At 34.7% G+C, this 22,197-nt stretch overlaps 2 protein-coding genes across 2 annotated transcripts; both read right to left on the bottom strand.

The window, feature by feature from the left end:
- Window positions 1-3,374: 3,374 nt before the first annotated feature.
- LOC117314930 lies at window positions 3,375-5,638 on the bottom strand. Its single transcript, XM_033869028.1, has one exon. The coding sequence runs from the start codon at window positions 5,101-5,103 to the stop codon at window positions 3,487-3,489; it is 1,617 nt and encodes a 538-aa protein (XP_033724919.1). The 5' UTR covers window positions 5,104-5,638; the 3' UTR covers window positions 3,375-3,486.
- An 11,043-nt stretch (window positions 5,639-16,681) lies between these two features.
- On the bottom strand, window positions 16,682-17,518 carry LOC117315153 (transcription intermediary factor 1-alpha-like). The gene has a single exon (XM_033869297.1). It carries the CDS (start codon window positions 17,516-17,518, stop codon window positions 16,682-16,684), a length of 837 nt encoding a protein of 278 aa, XP_033725188.1.
- Window positions 17,519-22,197: the final 4,679 nt, after the last annotated feature.

The following is a 22,197-nucleotide window of genomic DNA, read 5'->3' as shown; positions in this document are numbered from 1 at the left end:
TATACAACGTAACACAATCAACAAAAACCAGAAGTGTAAATATATGGAAGTCTATGAGAAAAACCAAATAAGACATTGATAGAATATTAACACAGATGTCACATTGACAGACATGTATTAAAATACTGTTTGTGATAAGAAATTACAAATCCAATAATGTAGTACCAATCAAATAACATTCGCACACATTTTTGTCTATTAAATATGTACTGAAGATAACATGACCTATATAGGTGCATGTACCATTCACTACAGGACCATGTCCATCGCAAACTGAGAGATACAAATTTAATCAAGAAAGCCTATTAAGATTTAATTCAGTGATAAAAGTGGTTGAACAGTTTTATATATTTCTGGCGAGGTAATTGGTGCCGTTCATTATTTTAGAGTTCTAGACCTAGACAAGGCACGATTAAAAAAAATTTCGGCAGTTTCATAAAAAAAAACCTGTATAATTAATAATGTTCCTGGGGAATTAGATTTTTCAACATTTGCATTATTTAAGATAAATAGATAACCAGGTAAATAATCTCTGTGATTATATATTAAATGTATAACATCAATTCAGATATTTACACATGTTTACAGGAAATTTTTGAAGAGATGTTGCTTAAAATCTAATCCAGCTAACTCGGGTCGTCACCAGAAAAAAAGACCTTGAAATATAAAATCTGTGAAACTAAACATCACTACATCATATAACAACACACAGGACACACCAGTAAAGATATGTACAGGACAGACCAGTAAATATATGTACAGGACACATCAGTAAATATATGTACAGGACAGACCAGTAAATATATGTACAGGACACATCAGTAAATATATGTACAGGGCACATCAGTAAATATATGTACAGGACACACCAGTAAATATATGTACAGGGCACATCAGTAAAGATATGTACAGGACACACCAGTAAGTATATGTACAGGACACACCAGTAAATATATGTACAGGACACACCAGTAAATATATCTACAGGACACATCAGTAAATATCTGTACAGGACACACCAGTAAATATATCTACAGGACACATCAGTAAATATATGTACAGGACAGACCAGTAAATATATGTACAGGACACATCAGTTAATATATGTACAGGACACATCAGTAAATATATGTACAGGACAGACCAGTAAATATATGTACAGGACACATCAGTAAATATATGTACAGGACACATCAGTAAATATATGTACAGGACAGACCAGTAAATATATGTACAGGACACATCAGTAAATATATGTACAGGACACACCAGTAAATATATGTACAGGACAGGCCAGTAAATATATGTACAGGACACGTCAGTAAATATATGTACAGGACAGACCAGTAAATATATGTACAGGACACACCAGTAAATATATGTACAGGACAGACCAGTAAATATCTGTACAGGACACATCAGTAAAGATATGTACAGGACACATCAGTAAAGATATGTACAGGACACATCAGTAAATATATGTACATGACACATCAGTAAATATATGTACAGGACACATCAGTAAATATATGTACAGGACACACCAGTAAAGATATGTACAGGACACATCAGTAAAGATATGTACAGGACACATCAGTAAAGATATGTACAGGACAGACCAGTAAAGATATGTACAGGACACGTCAGTAAATATATGTACAGGACACACCAGTAAATATATGTACAGGACACATCAGTAAATATATGTACAGGACACGTCAGTAAATATATGTACAGGACACACCAGTAAATATATGTACAGGACACATCAGTAAATATATGTACAGGACAGACCAGTAAATATATGTACAGGACACATCAGTAAAGATATGTACAGGACACATCAGTAAATATATGTACAGGGCACATCAGTAAATATATGTACAGGACACACCAGTAAATATATGTACAGGGCACATCAGTAAAGATATGTACAGGACACACCAGTAAATATATGTACAGGACACACCAGTAAATATATGTACAGGACACACCAGTAAATATATGTACAGGACACATCAGTAAATATCTGTACAGGACACACCAGTAAATATATCTACAGGACACATCAGTAAATATATGTACAGGACAGACCAGTAAATATATGTACAGGACACATCAGTAAATATATGTACAGGACACATCAGTAAATATATGTACAGGACAGACCAGTAGATATATGTACAGGACACACCAGTAAATATATGTACAGGACACATCAGTAAATATATGTACAGGACACACCAGTAAATATATGTACAGGACACACCAGTAAATATATCTACAGGACACATCAGTAAATATCTGTACAGGACACACCAGTAAATATATCTACAGGACACATCAGTAAATATGTCTACAGGACAGACCAGTAAATATATGTACAGGACACATCAGTAAAGATATGTACAGGACACACCAGTAAATATATGTACAGGACACATCAGTAAAGATATGTACAGGACACATCAGTAAAGATATGTACAGGACACATCAGTAAAGATATGTACAGGACACATCAGTAAAGATATGTACAGGACACATCAGTAAATATATGTACAGGACAGACAAGTAAAGATATGTACAGGACAGACCAGTAACTATATGTACAGGACACATCAGTAAATATATGTACAGGACACACCAGTAAATATATGTACAGGACACACCAGTAAATATATGTACAGGACACACCAGTAAATATATGTACAGGACACATCAGTAAATATATGTACAGGACACACCAGTAAATATATGTACAGGACACACCAGTAAATATATGTACAGGACAGACCAGTAAATATATGTACAGGACACACCAGTAAATATATGTACAGGACACATCAGTAAAGATATGTACAGGACACATCAGTAAATATATGTACAGGACACATCAGTAAATATATGTACAGGACAGATCAGTAAATATATAAATGTACAGGGCACACCAGTAAATATATGTACAGTAAGGGCAAACACGGATATGAAGGATTCCGTACATTAGGTATCTGTTCTTGTCAACCGATACAGAAATATATTAAATAAAAATGATTAAAACTGAAAATAAGAACTGGTTATGTTAAAGAAATTTTAGTATAAGGATAGCTAACTCACTGTTGTACTGTAGTAGTTTTATCAAAGCTATCACATACTGCTGAACTGTAGTAGTTTATAGCTATCACATACTGCTGTACCGTAGTAGTTAATAGCTATCACATACTGCTGTACTGTAGTAGTTTATAGCTATCACATACTGCTGTACCGTAGTAGTTAATAGCTATCACATACTGCTGTACTGTAGTAGTTTATAGCTATCACATACTGCTGTACTGTAGTAGTTTATAGCTATCACATACTGCTGTACTGTAGTAGTTTATAGCTATCACATACTGCTGTACTGTAGTAGTTTATAGCTATCACATACTACTGGACTATAGTAGTTTAGCTATCACATACTGCTGTACTGTAGTAGTAGGTTTATCATTACTATCGCATTTTGCTGTAACGTAGTAGTTTTACATTATCTGCAGATGAGTCTCCAAACACTGCCCACAGGACATCCTCCCTGTCCACACCTACAGCCAACATCCCGAGTGTGTCTCTGTGTAAGATCTTAAAAGACCCGCTCACTCCACTGAGGAGTAGGACCCTATGGTTGTTAAAGTCCCCTATAATAAGGTTTCCCAAACTATCATACACCACACCTGAGGGATTAAATGATTCATCCATGCTTCCCATGATAAGGTTCCTCACACCATCATATAATAGTTCACCAGTATTAGGAATGTCACCTATACATATAAAGATTTTCTGGAAATCCTTATTCATGATAACAACATGCTTGTCTCCATCACCACCAACCATTTCACTGAAACAAATTACTGCGACATTGTGAGTGACAGGACACGCTGTGATCCTGTATGGTGAACACACGAATGGTGTCTCAGACCCTGTATCCTTTGTTGTGATCAACAACTTACCATGTATAGTAAATTTGGAGATGTGTTTCGGCATGCCCACAATAACATCGTTACTAGCTGTAACACATAAACACCTAGGTACCTCCTCGGTACTGAATCTGCGGATGAATTGGTAACCTGATACCTGCTCATGGATGTTGTTTTCTCTGTCACATATCCACAGTGTGTTTGTTTTGGAAGACACACTGATGTTGTTGATTGTTGTTCTGTGTGTGGCCTTCCGTTTTACAGTTCCCTTCCTGTCCAGGAGAGTTAACGTATTACTGTAGTAATCACTGGTCCACACCCCGTCATCAGTATGACATATAGAACCAATGACACAAGGAGACTTCCACTCCTCCACCACCTTGGTCTCTGACAGTAGTTTATACCTAATTACTGCTTTATCCCCTTTATCTCCTGACTGTTGTTGTTGCTGTGTAGAGGATTGTAGTTGGCTATTGTTATCCGATGTCGAGACTGACGGATCCTTCTCAGTAGATGTATCACCTTGAACTGAAGTGATTACATTCCCTAAGGCAAGTTTTAGGTTACCGTCAGGAGTTTTGTTTGGGGTGAAGCTGGCAGTACCAAGGACAGGTTTTACTGGGAAATGTATTTCGTATCCTGTGTCATAGATTTCTATGTCAGAGCCACGCTGAAGTGCTGTCTTACATTCTTGTATTTGTTGTTTGAGTTGCTTGTCGTACATCTCCAAGTCCTGTTTGTATTTCTCTATCAGCTTGGTATTGTCCTCTTTCATTTTCTGATAAAGAGAGAGTGTCGTAGCAGTAAGTTTGTCGAGGCCCTCTTTTATTTTGTCTGTTTGCATCTTCAGCTGATGTGACAGTTTCTCAAATTTGCTGTCATTGTCTTTGAGGAGTGTTTGAGTAGAATCGATATATTTCCCGACTTGTACTAGGTCATGTTGTGATGCCCTGTCAATGAAGTTTTTAATGTCTTGTTTCTTCTTAGGTGTGATGTCACTGAGCTCACACACAATATGGCCTTTATGGCCAGAGAAAAGGCATTTAAGACAAACCAAATCCTGACATGTTTCACAATACAATTCCAGTTGTTTCCCCTTATGATGGACACAGGCTGTCTGACCTTTTGTACGGATAGGTATATTGACTGCCGCCATTTTGCTGAATTAAAGGGTAAAATGTTGTTATGACAACACTGTATTATTTTGTCCCGTTGTGTATGATGATATCAAATCAAGTAGATAAAAGTTTCGTTGCTGCAACACTATTGTAATCAGATTGACAAGACTTTTATCGGAGAATACAATCTCTGTAGTCTTCTCCTTAACAGTTGTATAAGTTCATAATAAACAGTTTGTAATGTAAAAACACTAGAAAATAACTACCTTTTGATGTCACAGGGTTACTTTGGTGATCCAAATTGTTCGTCCCCAGAATTGTAATTTACATTGTCCTTATTTCTCAACCTTCAGATATCAGAGCCACACTGATGAACTTCCTTCTTGTCATGTTGATACATCTGTTACTCTCAGACTGACAATATCCTGATTTTATCTGACAATGTTTTGATCAGAATTTAAACTCAGTCATATCTGTTAAATGCTGTTGCAGGTTTCCTTCTAGAATGAAATAATCCTTCTCATCCTTAATTGGTGTAAACAAAAGTTGGATCCGGATACAACAACAGTAATACTTCCCTGTCCAGAAGTTTTCTATTATATCCGCCTTGGTTGTGTGAGGCAACCGTCAGACATGCAGTTGTATAGAAATATATATATAGAAAGTATAGATGCCAATGTGGGTCATGTTCACAAACCGTGATATTAAAACGCAAACAGTTGACCTGGGAAGTATCTTTTATTCAGTATGTGTAACTGATAGAAAGGCATACCTGTACTGTGGGTACGTACACCTGTGTAATGGGTAATAAAACATACCAGTCCTGTGGGTAGATATACATGTGTATTGGGTAATAAAACATACCAGTCCTGTGGGTAGATACACATGTGTATTTTTATATAAGTCATACCAGTACTGTTAGTAGGTACACCTGTGTATTGAGAAATACATGTACTATGCGTATATATACCTGTGACTTGGGTAATAAGTCATACCTGTACTGTGAGTATAAACACCCGTGTATTGGGTAAAAAGACATACCTGTACTCTGAGTATATACACCTGTGTATAGGGTAATAAGTCATACCTGTGCTGTGAGTATAAACACCTGTGTATTGGGTAATAAGACATACCTGTACCCTGAGTATATACACCTGTGTATTGGGTAATAAGACATACCTGTACTCTGAGTATATACACCTGTGTATAGGGTAATAAGTCATACCTGTGCTGTGAGTATAAACACCTTTGTATTGGGTAATAAGACATACCTGTACTCTGAGTATATACACCTGTGTATTGGGTAATAAGTCATACCTGTACTGTTGGTAGATACATCTGTGTATTGGGTTACAATTTCGGTTGCTGAGTTTATTACCCTGTGAACATGCATAGCATTTTGAAGCAGAATCGCCTTGTTGTAGTTGCTGACTACCGCACTGAACAACAGAGTATAGTAATTAAGCTTAGATGTCTTTTCTATGTACACAACCATGAAAGTACAAACTGCCACGGGGATCGATATATGCAAACAATTATCTATAATAGCAAATTGCAAGAAATGATAGATTTTACATGATGATAGCACGGCTTATTCGTAACTAGATTGAAATAATTGAAATGTTGTAATTATAGACTGAATTTGAAATTGTTTATTTTAATAAAATGGAATTGAACGAATCCATGCTAGGAAAAGTAATATTTTGATGAACTCAAGCGATGTCAACTTTAATAGGAAATTTGATAATGATTTTTCCTATAAAGCAATATTTAAAATGTTAAAATATATCATAAACTTAACCTGCTTAAATGGCTTATTATGAAAGTTGTTGTTGTGTTAGTGAAGTTTTTCTTCTTTTACGACATGCCATTTGTCGGCGCAATCTAAACATTGCGGTGTTGTCAAATTTTGTTGATTGATCTTCACATGAACGATTTCTTCTACGGCAATCTATCATGTATCATACTAGATTTTATATGAATGCTTTGTTATTGATAGATCATAAAGCAGAGAAAAGAGCATTTATAGAACAAATAAAGGTAAGCTAATGGTTGGTACCAAGATCTTTCTTCATTCATATATTTTGGTATTGCCTCCCTTTGATTAACTCTGTTGATGGCGAAATGCATGCGTGTGGTGAGTACGTATGTGTGTTTTGGGAGGCTGCGGTATGTTCGTGTTAAGTCTCCTTTCGATAGGCCAGAACTTTTGCCGAGCAGCACACCGCACCCGGTCACATTATACTGACAACGGGCGAACCAGTCGCCCGACTCCTGATATGCTTAGCGCTAGGCAGGATCAGCAACTACCATTTTTACCACATTTAGTCGCCCCTTACGTTCATGCAAGGGGGGCAGCAGGTATAATTCTTACGCCCTACCTGCAGGACAGATAGTTATTAGACTTATTTCTGTGTTCACATTTGAGTTGCTATACATAGAAACGCATATGTGACAAACGTTTTCCGGCTTTGCCTTTACAAACAGTAAAAGTTAATTTATCGTTGAGACTGGATATCCGTGTAGTAGTTAGTGACTACTTCACTGAAGAACATACGGAAAGCTCGTCGCATCGCTTCAAGGGCAAATAGGGTAAAGTGAAGTGACATCAGCTGACGCTTTGTTTTATGTATTTAAATACATATCGTTATGTATATATCGCTCAACAGAAAACAAGCTTTAAACTGCTTGCTGTAAACTCTGCTGCAAGAACCACAGGGGCACGACACGTTCTCTAAGAATGAAAAAAGAAACAGGGTCCGACCCCTAGATCAATTGCAGTTTAAAAATGTAATATTCACAACGTTCAGACTAGTCTGCTATAACTGATGAAAATGACCAAACTTTGACAGAGGTCAGTTTCAAAATGCTAAGTTGGTCACTTTCTGTTTTGTACATATAGGGACCACGGAACCAAGTGATTCCCCATAGACGATAGTGTTAACATTTACCACTGTCCTGCTTAAATGGAGTGTTCAACTCTGGAAATTTATCTCACCTGGATATCCAATCAGTAGGCTCCGACACATTCATTGATTTGGTTCTGTGGTCCCTATATACATATAAGGGAAATGAACAAAACCTCTGGAGGGTTCATTTTCAAGACGTAAAACGCTATAGGTACAATCCGATAAAGAAGGCTAGACTTCATTGGGTTTTTTTTTTAAATATTTTTATTCAAAATCAGCATATTAATAGTTAACACTGCTTGCCCTCACACAGGAGTGGACTCATTCACAATTTTGTTCCACAACTTTACATAATTTGGTCATAAAATTTGGTATAGCATGCATTTTTCTCAAACTTTAATTATCTTAACCATGTGTTCACATCATATCCGCATCATCCCATCTTACATTTATATATACTTTCTCATTCGCACACTACAGTGTAATATTTCAAACACACTATTTTATGAAATACCACATTACAACATGTATATACATATTTTCGTAATGATTATTTGTCAAAAATGTTCGTCAATGAATCCCAGACATAAGAAAACTTATTTGAGTGCTTTAGTATTGAAATATTAATTTTTAAAGACTGTATGATACTATTTAATATCTGTTGCTTGCTTTCAGCTTTGTTTTCAAATTTTATTTTATTTCCAGATGTCCAAATATGCCATTTTGTAGATGGATTATTAGATTAATAACTAAATAAGAGTTGCAATTTAAATGATGACATCCAAGCATAACGTCCCTTTCAGAAATCTTATACATTTGGTGTTGTTGGGAAATACCATTTATTGCTTTATTAATTACTGGTTCTATATAATTCCATATTTCTTTGGAGAGAATGCATCTATAAAATAAATGTTGTTGAGTTTCTAAATGCATGTTACAGAGGTTACGTTTTCCATCCGAGAGTCCCATTTTCATTAATTTATAGTTTGTTGATACTATATTATGTAGACATTTCCAATGAAATTCTTTGCTTTTTCTATCTGCAATAGATGTTTGCATTATTTTCCATATTCTTTTGCAATTTAAGAGTTCATTTTCGTATATTGATTCCCATTTTTGTTGTGCTTTAGGTTGATCGTCATCATCTAATATGATATCTGTCAATAGCTTATTTTTTTTAGATATGTTGGTTCTATAACTTTATTGATATATTTTAGAGCTAAGTTATCTGTTCTTGTAAAATTATTGTCATCAGTCGAAGAAGGGTCATCTGTCTTTAGTTCTGTTACCCAGTTCTTAGGTATGGGATGTTTTATTCTAGAGAACTCCGATATCCAGTCATATAATAAAGTCAATGTTTGATTCATCCCATATATCCTCAATTCTAATTATACATGATTTAGTCCAATTTTTAAAAAAATATGGGATTCCTTTTGAAAACTATTTTATCATTTCCAAGGAGCATTTGTTTTTTTAATATTTTCTTTCATCAAAGTCTTTGGTAAGGTTTTCAGTAAATACTGCCACTCCAGTATCTGTGATCTATAGAGTTCTGGTATGTTACTCATGTCTAAAGATTTTGTACTACTGCATTTGCATATGAAAAATTTAATACCAAATTTGTTATCGTATTTTTGAAGCCAATATTTGCCCAAGGCATTCCAGGTTTGTAGCTCTGAATTTACAATTATATATATATTTTTTATACTTCTTTGTCTACAGATCATATCAACGTCTGTCATATTAAGCCCATCCCTTGATTTATCTCTGTAGCAAGTTTCTTTGGATATCTTATTTACCTTGCTTTTCCAAAGGAAGGAGTAGATGAGTTTATTACTGTCTGTTTGTACTTACTCGGTATTAGTGTCTGAGCTACCTCATATGTAATTGTCGACAATAGGAGTGATTTAATTATTATCATTTTTCCTTGCACAGTAAGAGTTCGTTTTTCCCATCTACCAATCAATGTTTTAATTTTTTGTATTTTTGCTTCCCAAAGTATTTCTTTGTCAATGTAATACCAATGAGTTATTCCAAAGGCTTTAATATTTTGAACCCATTTTATTTGAGTATATCTTGGTGGTCTTTGTTTCCAAATACCTATGTACATTCCTTTTGTTTTCTGATAATTAACCTTTGCTCCAGAAGCTTTTTCATATTTGTTAAGTGATTTAAAACTTTCTGTTATGCTATTTTCTAATCCTACAAACAATTGGGAGTAATCTGCAAACATACTTATTTTTGCTTCAATGTTTACATTGTTTAAACTTGGAATAGATATACCTGTTATATTTTTGTTTTTACGTATAGTACAAGCTAAGGGCTCAGCCTGTATAATGTAGATTAGAGCCGCGAACGGGCAACCTTGTTTTACAGAACGACTAATTGTGAAGAATTTAGAGAGAAAACTATTTGTTAATATTTGACTGTAAGAGTTAATGTATGTCATTTGAATCCATCGAGAAAGTTTATCACCAAAGCCAAATTTATTAAGCATTTTTGAATCCATCTCCATTCTACTCGATCGAAAGCCTTTTCCTGATTTAGAAAAATAATCCCACCCTCAACATTTTCTATGTTCGTGTACTCAACTACACCCTGAATTAAGCGTATATTTTATTCAATATTTCTGCCTTTCACAATTCCTTTTTGGTCTGGGTGTACTATGAATGATAGAAACGTTTTTATTCTTTCTGCTAATATTTTTGTAATAATTTTAAAGGCAAGGGTTTCTTGAAGATGAATAATGGGCTTGTTAACGATTTCCAATGTGTTAATAAAGTTAAACAAATTATACAAGATCTTAAAGTGAAATATAAGTTGCTTATATATAACCCAGAGAAAGTGGAAGATCTGTCCAATAATGAAATTCAATTCTGTATAGATTATCAGCTTTATTAACAAGTTATGCTAGAAATTCGTGCTATGGCCATTTCTTACTCTGCTAAAATCAAAACAGATACAATATCAAGGGACAATTCATTGCAAAATTCATGTGACTCACCTAGCTCTTCGTTTATACTAGAGTTACCAGATGAGGAGAGGAAAGAGCTAGAGTATCTGCCTTGAGGAAAACTTAAAGGTGGATATATTCGTTCTTAAGCATAATCGATAGAAGGTGAGAAGACAACAAAAAATATTTTCCTTGTCTAGAGAAAGAGAAACTATGTCAACTAAACAGTCTCTCATGTAAAACTGAATACAGGGGAATTAGTAGACAAACATAAAGATATCTTGAAACAAACAATTGTTTTACTAAAATCTGTATAGTAGTAAACATCAAAGCAGTAAAGCAATTGAAGAATAATATATCCGCAGGTTCTGTTGTTTCCTGGCGAATTTTATATCAAAAAGACTAGTTAAATATATGTTTTTTTTTTTTACTAAGATCTTTGAACATTTTATGCTCTATCGATCACTCAAAATGTCGGAATAATCATAATGTTCCCAAAGGGAAATACACCCAGGGAATTCCTTAATAATTGTAGACTAATTTCTCACTTGAATATTTCTTTCAAAGTACTGTCGACTTGTCTTGCAAATAGAATGGGAAAAATCTTGATAACTTAAACTCAAGGAAATCAGAATGGATTCCTTTCTAGTAGAAATATAGGTGACAATACTCGATTATTGTATGACAGTATGAACTATACAGAGCAACAAATATACCAAGAATATTAATTTTAATATATTTCAGAAAGGCATTAAATTCTATGTCCTCACATTTTATATACAAACATTTAACTTTTTTTTTTCAAATTTGTCCCGAATTTATCAATTGGATAAAAAAATTATATGACGATGCAAACCTATGTATTCTGGAAAATGATATGTTTTCCATGTTCCTCAATATACAAAGATGTAGGAAGAGGTTGCCGACAAGGCGATCCTATCCCACCGTATATTTGTGTCTAGTGTGCAGAAATTACGGGTATCCTAATTCGATTTATTAGAGATGTGAAAGGCATCGAGATAGTTAATAGGATAGTACAAATTATTTCAATATGCTGATGACACAAAAAAATAAATGGTAGTGAAAAGGCACTTAAGAAAACGTTGGGTCTTCTTGAATAATTCTCTAAATACTCTGGTTAAAATTCTAACTTTGATAATATTAAGGCAGTTTGGATAGGATCAACAAAAAACTCTTTAAATACATTCTGTGAGGAATGGAATCATGATTAGACAAACCAGCCTTTCCCTGTACTAGGAATTATTTTAAGTATCAACCTAGCGGAAATGCCTCAGCTAACTACAGAGTCAAACTTAATGAAATTAACCATTCTCTTAAAAATTGGCATTAAAGAAGAATAAGTATATTAAGTAAATCACTGTGATTAGTCACTTATCATTCCCAAACGAACATTTTATTTACTAGCATTCCAAAACCTGAAGATAATGCTTTAAACTAATTGAGAAAGATTTGTTTTAAATTAATATGGAACTCTAGAGATAGAGTTGCCAGGAGTCAAATCATACAGAACTACAAAGATGGGATATTTAAAATGACGCATATTTCTCTATTTATAAATTCCTTAAAAAACCTGGATGAGTAGAACTATTAACTTTTTATGCCAGTTGTAAAACATTGCTGTTAGATGTATGTGGCACAGATATCAAAAGGTTGTTAGTGTTAGGATACAAATATTATATAAACCTCTCACGGAAATATGAAATTCCATTTTGGAAAGAATTATGTTTAACCTATTTGGAGTATATTGGAAACATTAAGATTAAGTCATATGACCAATTGAAAATGCTAATCTGGTATAACACTAATATAAAAGTGAATAACACACCAGGTTTTATCAAAACTGGTTTGATAAAGGTGTTAAAAAGGACAACTGTATTCCTATGAAGATTTTTGCAGAATATATGATTTTTTTCAACCTCATACACTTTTTACTGGTTGAAACGAGCTATTAGAAACATGATTTCTGAGTTTCGTCAAAACCACACCATCGTCGACTCTGTACATCCTTTTATTCCGAATTATTTGGAAGCTATTAAAAAAATAAGAAAGGCTGTAGAGATATGTACGATATTTTTATTTCTAGACTAAGGTTTAATACAAAGTATATTAAAAAAGGGTTCCAATATATTAGAAACCAGTGTTTAAAGTAACTAATGATGTCTCGTCAATACGACTCCGTAGGCTTATACATAGAATATAGACAACACATTAGTATCTTACTAAATGAATATATTTGATGATCCTACTTGTACCTTTTGTAAAGAAGAAACAACAGTTTTATCACAATGAACACGTTTAGAGGCTGTGGATATTACTTAAAAAATGGATATTAAAAACCTGTATATATTTAAATCTGTCAAAAAACCAAATACTGTTTGGAAAATCGGTAAACAATATGATATCCACAACTTTATTATACTCATTGTTACACAATATATCTATCAACAACGTCTTTAAGGAGAACAGCTCATGTTTGAAAGTAAAAAGATACAATTTGTGGTCTATTACAATATCAGAAAATATAAACAAATAGTAAGTACACTCTATTTAATCATAAATGGAGGCTTTTTCAAAATCTTTTGATCAATAGACAGAAAAGAATTGTTTCATGCATTTTTGTCATCAGTTCTGAAATATAAGTTTATACTAATAATGCTGCCTTCCTATGTTCACCTACTTAGTATAGCTAAGCTTCCTATTTTGTATTCGAGATTTTACGTTTTTACGTGTGTGTGAAACATGTCTTTGTTTCTTTCTTTATCATGCATACTTTATGTGGAAAATCTGAATAAAAATGTCGAAAGAGAAAAACGGTAAGCTCAATAGATATCATAATGGTTATCCAAACAAAATTTAGCAACCCTTCTGATCGGCAACTCATGCAAACAAATAACAGATATGGGTACCTATACTCGCAGGAATGTGAAGATCGACCCTGTAAATGGTTATCTTGTATAAATCCCGATTTGGGACGTAATAGTCCGACCAGATTGACATGTCATGTTGAACTTTGATTAGTATATCGATTGTAGACAAGTCGATATCTATGGGGGAAAAGGTTTCATTTCAAATGTATCTCTGGAGGACCCCAACAGAAAGGGGGAAATAATCACGTAATGTATTCCTCAAATTGAGAACTAGTTATCTCCCGCTCAAATAACTTTTACAAAAGGTACTGTTCTGACAGCACAATTTGCTGATAAACAAGATCGAATTCTTACGGAAATCCAAAAATAGTACACCAGTTAGCTTTCTTTTATCTATTACGTCAAACCAAGAATTTGTAATGTTGTTTAGTGGAAACTGATTTGAATATTTAGGTCTACAAAAAAACTGGTTATCTGTAATCAAATTGATTACAATCAAAAATTTATCATAAAAATGAACATACATGTATTTTTCTAAACACTTGGATAAATAGAAAAAAAAATCAAAATTGGTGTCTTTAATTAGACAGCAATTACATGTTTTAACCTGCTTTAAAAAAGTATGTTTTTGTTTTATTTGTTTAACGTCCTATTAAAAGCTAAGGTCATTTAAGGACGGCCTCCCGTGCGTGCGATATGCATGCATATGTTGAGTGCGTATGTGTATTTTGGGGAACTGCAGTAATGATTGTGCTAAGTCTTCTTGTGATAGACCGGAACTTTTGCCGATTTATAGTACTACCTCACTTAAGCATACTATTGCGTATTTCCAATTTTCAGAGAAACAACTTATATCAATACACACATTAAGGACATTTGTAGTTCAAAGACGACTAGAGCGATAGCCTTAGCAAAGTATTTCAGAATTTTTTCGCTGATCTTCAGGCAATGCGGCTTAGTTGACGTCAAAGCTTAATAAGGAATTTCAACTTTTTGGATGTCAAACACTTAACCTTCCAATTAGCTTGCTGTGAATATTTTAAGCTTTATTAACAAATATGAAGAATTTTCATCATAAGGTTCTCTTACATCTTGGACTGACATATTGGTAAAATACTTGAAACATTTTTTGTATAAGTACTGTAATACAATTGTCATCAAGGTCTTCTATAAAACAGTAGAAGACTTATTTGGGAATAAATTGTTATTATTCAAATAGATTTTGGAATATTTGCACTGGCCTAAACTGGAAGTTCAGATTTTATCATGGCTATCACCTTATTTCTCCTCTTCCGATAATGATAAAGATAACCCTCACATTTATGTTTGTTCCGAATTTGAATATATAAAGTATTATCATCCGATAACGTCCTATTTTTCTTTAAAAGATGCATGTTTATCTACAACTTCTTTTAAAAAAAACGATTGGAACATTTGTAGCATGCCAATGACATCATCAAAATCATCTAAACATGACCATGGTACATTTTGAACATTAGAGATAAAACATCAGTATTGATTTTGTGGTGTTTTTCCACTTTTTCTATATTACATCTTACATCACAAAATGGGAAATGGTCATCTTCTGATATTGGTGGATGCAATATTCTCTCTGTATATATGTATGATTTTCAATATCACTAAGAACGTTTGTATGAACTGTTATCATATTCTTCATGTTGAAGATTTTACACACAAGATGGTGTACGTGATTACTGTAAGCACTTTCTTATGGAGTATACATGTGAAAATCTCCAATAAGCAAACTTTACAGAAAATATTACTGTCAAGCACTGATTCGAAAGTCTCCGTCCGACTGCTGTCAGTGTTCGGGGGTTTGTACATATTTCACTAATGGTCTCAAATGCGGGAGATCTACTCATTCCTTAAACCTTCAGTATTTTCAGTGTACAAGTTTTCTCTTCTGACGAGGTGACAATCATGTTTAGCATAAAAATCTACGCCACCTGCAACTTTTGACTTCTTGTCAAGGCAAAGAAGATTTGAAAGTCTTTGTGAATCTCATGGAACCAAATTTCAGTTAAACCAACAATATCCACGTCTGAGTTTATTATTATTGATTTGATTTCATCAAATTTGTTGTTTAAACACATGTATCACATGCTGCTGTACCTAAGTAGTTTTACTTTACCTTCAGACACTGACCACATCTCATCTTTCCTGTCAACGCCTACAGCATGTATCCTGCTTTGTGTCTGTGTGTATGATTCTGAGAAACTCACCACTTCCACTCAAGAGTAGAACCAAAGCGTTAACCCCGTCCCCTATGATGAGGTTTCCAACGCTGTCATACAGCACACTCCAAGGGTTAAATGGTTTTAACCTTGTTTGTAGTGTTTGTTTATATGTACTTCGGATTGTACTTCTGTACACAAACAGTCGCTGGAAGTCAGTATCCATGACAGCAACATGTCTGATACCATCCCCACCATCACGTTCATCACACAAATCAATCACTGCTACATTGTGAGTGACAGGACACTCTGTGATCCTGTCCGGTGTACAAACGAATAGTTTCCCAGTCCCTGCATCCATTATAGTAAGCACCACCTTACCTTGTGTGGTAAATTTGGAAATGTGCTTGGACATGTCCACAATGACATGGTTACTTGCTGTAACGCATATACATCTGGGTTGCTCCTTAATTGTGAATCTGTGTGTTAGTTGTCCTGATACCAATTCCAGGATGTTGTTTTCTCTGTCACAGATCCACAGTCTGTTTGTTGTCGGTGACAGGCCGATGTCATTGATAACATCATTGTGTGTGACCTCCTGCATTACTGTACCCTTCCTATCCAAAAGTGTTAATGTGTTTCGATAGTAATCACTGGTCCAGGCCTGGTCATCAATTGGTGGGACATATCGAATCAATGTAATATGAAGACCTCCACTCTTCCACCACCTTGGTCTCTGACAGTAGTTTATACCTTGTCACTGCTTTCTTCCCGTTATCACATGACTGTTGTTGCTGTGTATAGGATTGTCCCTGGTCAACAGGGGTTGAGACTGGCCGATCCTGGTCAGTTGAGGTATGCCCTTGACCTGAGGTGATCACCTTTCCTAATGCTAGTTCCAGGTTACCTTGAGGATTTTCATTTGGAATAAAGCTGGCAGTAGCCAGGACAGGATTTACAGGCAAATGTATTTGGTAATCTATTTCACATTCTGTGTCGAAGATTTCTATGTGAGAGCCACGCTCGAGTACACACCTACATTCCTGTATCTGTTGTTTGAGTTGCATATCATACATCTCCAGGTCCTGCTTGTATTTTTGTATGCGCTTGGTATTTTCCTCTTTCATTTCCCGATAAAGGTTGAGTGTCTTTTCTGTGAGCATGTCAAGGTTTTGCTTTAATTTGTCTGTTTGCATCTTCAACTGATTAGACAGTTTTTCAAATGTACTGTCGTTATCGTTGAGGTGTATTACAGTAGAGGTGATGTATTTCCGGATTTGTACCATTTCTCCTTGCTCTGTTCTGTCGATGAAGTTTTTAATGTCCTGTTTCTTCTGAGGAGTGATTTCACTGAGCTCACACATAATATGGCCTCTATGAACAGACGAAAGGCATTTTGGACAAACCATTTCTTGACATTTTTCACAAAAGAATTTCAGTTGTCTCCTCTTGTGATAAACACAGTTTGTCTCACCTTTTGTTCGAACAGGTATTTTGGCTGTTGCCATTTTGATGTTTAGGATTTCTGACGTTGTCTGTTGTTTAAGTAACACTGTATTGTTAAACATCAATTATATTAGGGGTTTGTTTAATGTCAGATAATGAATTATTGTCTAATTTATCATCCAGTTTGAACAAAACAATAATGTAACAATGCAGGAAAATAGCTACCTGATGATATCATAGAGTAACTGTGATGATCCAGGTTGTCCATCCCCTGCATCAGAATGTTAATTTCCCTTGTCCATATATATCTACTTTCAGAATTCACAGTCACTAATTGACTTCCTTCTTGACACATTTAATGATAACTCTGTTGTCTTGCTGACACAATCCAGTTTTGTTTACCTGACGGAATTAAGTGTCTTGAAACTCAGTAAACCCTTCGTTATAGATGTCCAAACAGAATAAATAAACCCTTCTGATCAGTAACTAATATAAACAAACATCGTATCTAGGGACATATGCCTACAGGAATGTGTAGATATATCTGGTCAGGCATTACCTAATTCACTTCCTGTTTTTTTGACCTAGATTACCGACAATTGAACAGGTGTATTGAAAATATAGTATTGTCTGTTTTACGACGTCTTATATAACCAACGTACCTGCAATTAAAGACTACTCAGAGACCGAAATTCAGTGCAATTTGTGTATGATGGTGTTATCTGGAACATTGACAGTATCAATTAATTTTGTATGGGCAGGGCTACAACCGCTAGCTCCCTAAGGTATAGTTTACGCTGTTGGGGAAACACACAAGAGTGCCTGTGGTCTATAGTGTAGTATAGGGAAAAGTCCTGACTGTGTTTGTGGACAAATACCTCTGTCTAGGTATATACAAACGCATTTCTTTATATCATCAAATGATAAGATTTAGTTGAAGAACTGATGAAAATTAAATACATAAAGTAATATATATAGCATTTATAATGTATGTTATATAAAGTTATATATAGCTAAAGCATAATGAATGTGGTCTCATATGATTAATATCACACATTACGTTATCTTATTCCATACTATAAATATTCCATATAATTTACATCAGAATAATTGTATCGCACTAAGAACGTATAAACTAAAAGGTATATAAAATAAGTATGTTTTTGGAGAATAACGTATGTCAATATATAAATATGGAGATTTGCATCCAAATATACACATCGAAAATGAGATGATGTATATAGAGTTTTTTTGGGGTTTTTTTGCAACTTAAAAAAAAACAAACTTCTACCACAATAATATCGGCTTGAATCACAGCGAAACGTGGTAAAGTATAATTTCGCGTGTGCAAATAAAGTGTACCGGTGACGTCCGGGAACCGGTGATGTCACTAGATTATTGATGACGTCAATAACAATTGCAGCTTGGGTCAACGTTCGAATTTTTGACCAATCAAAAGACCGGAAGGTCATATACCACTATATATCCAACAGTCGGCACATTTATACAATGGCTTTAGAGTGGAATAACACAACGTATTGTGGTAGAAATATATATATATATAACAATTATTTACCACAATGAACTAAAAAGACAATTATGAGCAGTTCGTAAGGTGGATATATTTCTTTCATATTTCCGAAATTATCAAAAGAAAGGGAATCATACATTTGAAATACCAATCACTGGAATATTGTTTCCCAATATGTCTCTGCTTGGTTTTCACTGAGTAGTTGGAACCTGTTCTCAAACCTGTTCCCAATGATAGGTTCCGCAGACTATTATGCACCACATCCGGAGAGATAAATAGTTTACATTGTGTTTGTGGGGTTTGTTTATATTTCATGAGTATTTCACCACTATATACAAACAGTTCATGAAAGTCAGTATCCATAACAATAAAATGTTGGTTTCCGTTATCATCATCCCTTTCAGTACTGAATGTTATCACTGCAACATTGTGAGATACAGGACATATTACCCTTGTTCTTCACCAATGTAGTGAGCATCATCTGATCTTGGTGGTAAAATGAGAAATGTGCTGTGACATACCCACAATGACATGTTTACTGGCTGTAACACATACACATGGTACCACCTTTAGTTTTCCTGATACCAGCTTCAGAACATTGTTTTCTGTGTGACAGACCAACAGTCTGTGTGTTTTGGGTGACAAATCAATGCCATCTATCATATTCTTTTAACTCCGACAATGACCGAATCACTATAAATTGTAGTATATAGTTTTTTACCCTTACATCTACGAGGGTGTTACAGTCAATGTTTACAATTCAAATGTCCCGCCTTTTTTTGGTGCTTACGTCATAGTTTCAATTTCATTTTAATATTCGAGAACGAGGCTTCAGCACAGGTTTTCCCAGTCGTTTACTTGTTTGCGGCGTGCCTGTGTTCGCTACATCTGTGCCAATAATATCAGGACTCCTAGAAGAAACTATTAATTTGGTTAGTTAATTAACCAACTATAACCTGTATATTGTTTTGGACCTGTTATGTACTCATAGTAATAGCTTGCAACATGTATTTTTGAGTGTTTACGAACCACGGCCCTGTGTGTGTAATAGACCGTGCAGGTGTCATGGCCGCCCAGTTGTAAAACCGCATTTGTTTGATTTTCGTTCCTAATTTGATTTATCATATGCTAGTACTAGGTTATTACGTATACTGTAATTATGAAGAATACTTGATTATTGTAGTATATTTACTAAGTCATCGGTGTAATTCGACATTTAATGATGTCAGATTTATTGCGTCGATAAATTTAGGTGATTCTCGCAAGTAACGCTGATTCATGTATGTGCATACTATTTGATCATAAGTTTACTGTATTAATATTATCTGGCTAGAAATTATTATGTCATAGTAATCATAGACTGTTATTGTTGTTAGTTGTCAAGTATATTGATAAGTGAAAATTATGTCAGTAATAAAAACAAGTCATGGTAGATTTTTCATGGATTCAAGGGAGATAATTTGTTCGTTAGCTTCGTCTGTAAGAGTTACTTCCCTTTTATTATTATTAATTGGTGGTTTAATAGGATTTGTGTACAATTTGCAAAGGTATGTAGAGCACTAGTACTACTGACCTGTGTATTAATTCTGTTGATAATTATTATTGTTTTTCTAGAATGTTCAGCTATAAAGTGCAGCTTTTCCTAGGTAACACTTATAATGCTTATTTACTAGATATAATGGTCTTAATGATTTATGTTGGTCATTTGCATTATATATTGTTACGTATAATATGTACTTATTATTTTTTGTTTCATGTTTCAGTTAATCGTATTGTATGAGTATGACTCTTGGATATAAAACGTTCACTGAAGTATACAAACGAATTAGAAATTATTCTTTGATATTTGACGCCACAGAGGGTTTTATGCCAACCGATGGAACTGATGGAGAGGATTTTGTAATGTCTGTTTTTCTGTTTTACACATTACATGTATATCGGAGGAACATATGTTCCACTTTCTTCTTCCTAATGTCTCCCTTAACAGTGCCTCACTTTTGGCCTTTAGTTGAGCGTTCGCCCCTGTGAGGAAGGCTTTAGGTTCTGTCCCCTAGCCATGACATACCAGAGTCTTTAAAGATGGTAGTTGCTACTCCTGCTTAGCGCTCAGCAAATAAGGGGTGGGACGACTGCTTGGCCCGTTGTGAGTATAATGTGACCGGGTGGGGTGTGCTGCTGGGTGTCTTCGGCAGTATGCTTCAGTGAGGTAGCACTCTAAATCGGCAAAAGATCCGGCCTATCACAAGGAGACTTAACACGAACATACCGCAGCCTCCCAAAACATACATACGCACTCGCTACACGCATACATGCCGCACGCACGGGAGGCCGTCCTTAAATGACCTTAGCTGTTAATAGGACGTTACAAAATAAACCAAACCAAACTGTCAGTCTGTTCGTCTGTTTTCCCGTCTGTCTATCCCTTCGGGCTGATAACTTAGTCTTTGTTGAGTGATTTACATGCAATTTCGTCCGAATGTTTAGTTTATAAAAACACATACTGATATTACCGGTGGAGGTCAAAGGTGAAGGACATCAGGCACTTCATTTTGTTTTGATATGATGAAGCATAATAAGTTAGGATTGAAACAAGTAGTTTACTAATCAAATGTCATGGTCACCGGTTCAAGGCTGAAGATCAATTTTCATTTTTTAACATAAATGAACGTTTTACATTATACCGAAGAGTCCAAAGTCTATATTTAACAATTGCTATCCATGTCTGTTAGTGGGGGAGGGGGGGGGGATAAACAATTAAGGAAACCAATGAGTTTTATACTAGTAAGTTTCAAATTAGATTAAAAAGTAAAACAATTTGCTAGAAGTGCATAACAAATGTGAAACTGACGAGACGAGGAACGATCTACAAATGTGTTATTACTACTGGAAGTTTTCCGTCAAATTTCTTACTACTACTGGGCATTCTCCGTCAAATTACTTATTACTACATGAGATCTTTCATCATATGTATTATTACTTCTGGAAGTTCTCTTTCAAATTTCTTACTACTGGAAGTTCGTCATCAAATTTCGTATTTGTACTTGAGTTCTTCATCATTGTTTTTATCAATACTGGAAGTTCTCCATTAACTTTATAATTACTACTTTTTTTCGTCAAAGTTCTTATTACTACTGGATGTTCTTTGTAACATTTCCTATTACTACATGAAGTTCCCCTTTAAATTTGTTACTACACGAAAATTTTTTTTCA

The sequence above is a fragment of the Pecten maximus genome, chromosome 17, assembly GCF_902652985.1.
Source record: "Pecten maximus chromosome 17, xPecMax1.1, whole genome shotgun sequence".
NCBI lineage: Eukaryota > Metazoa > Mollusca > Bivalvia > Pectinida > Pectinidae > Pecten > Pecten maximus.
This window is presented reverse-complemented; position numbering and strand designations above follow the sequence as displayed.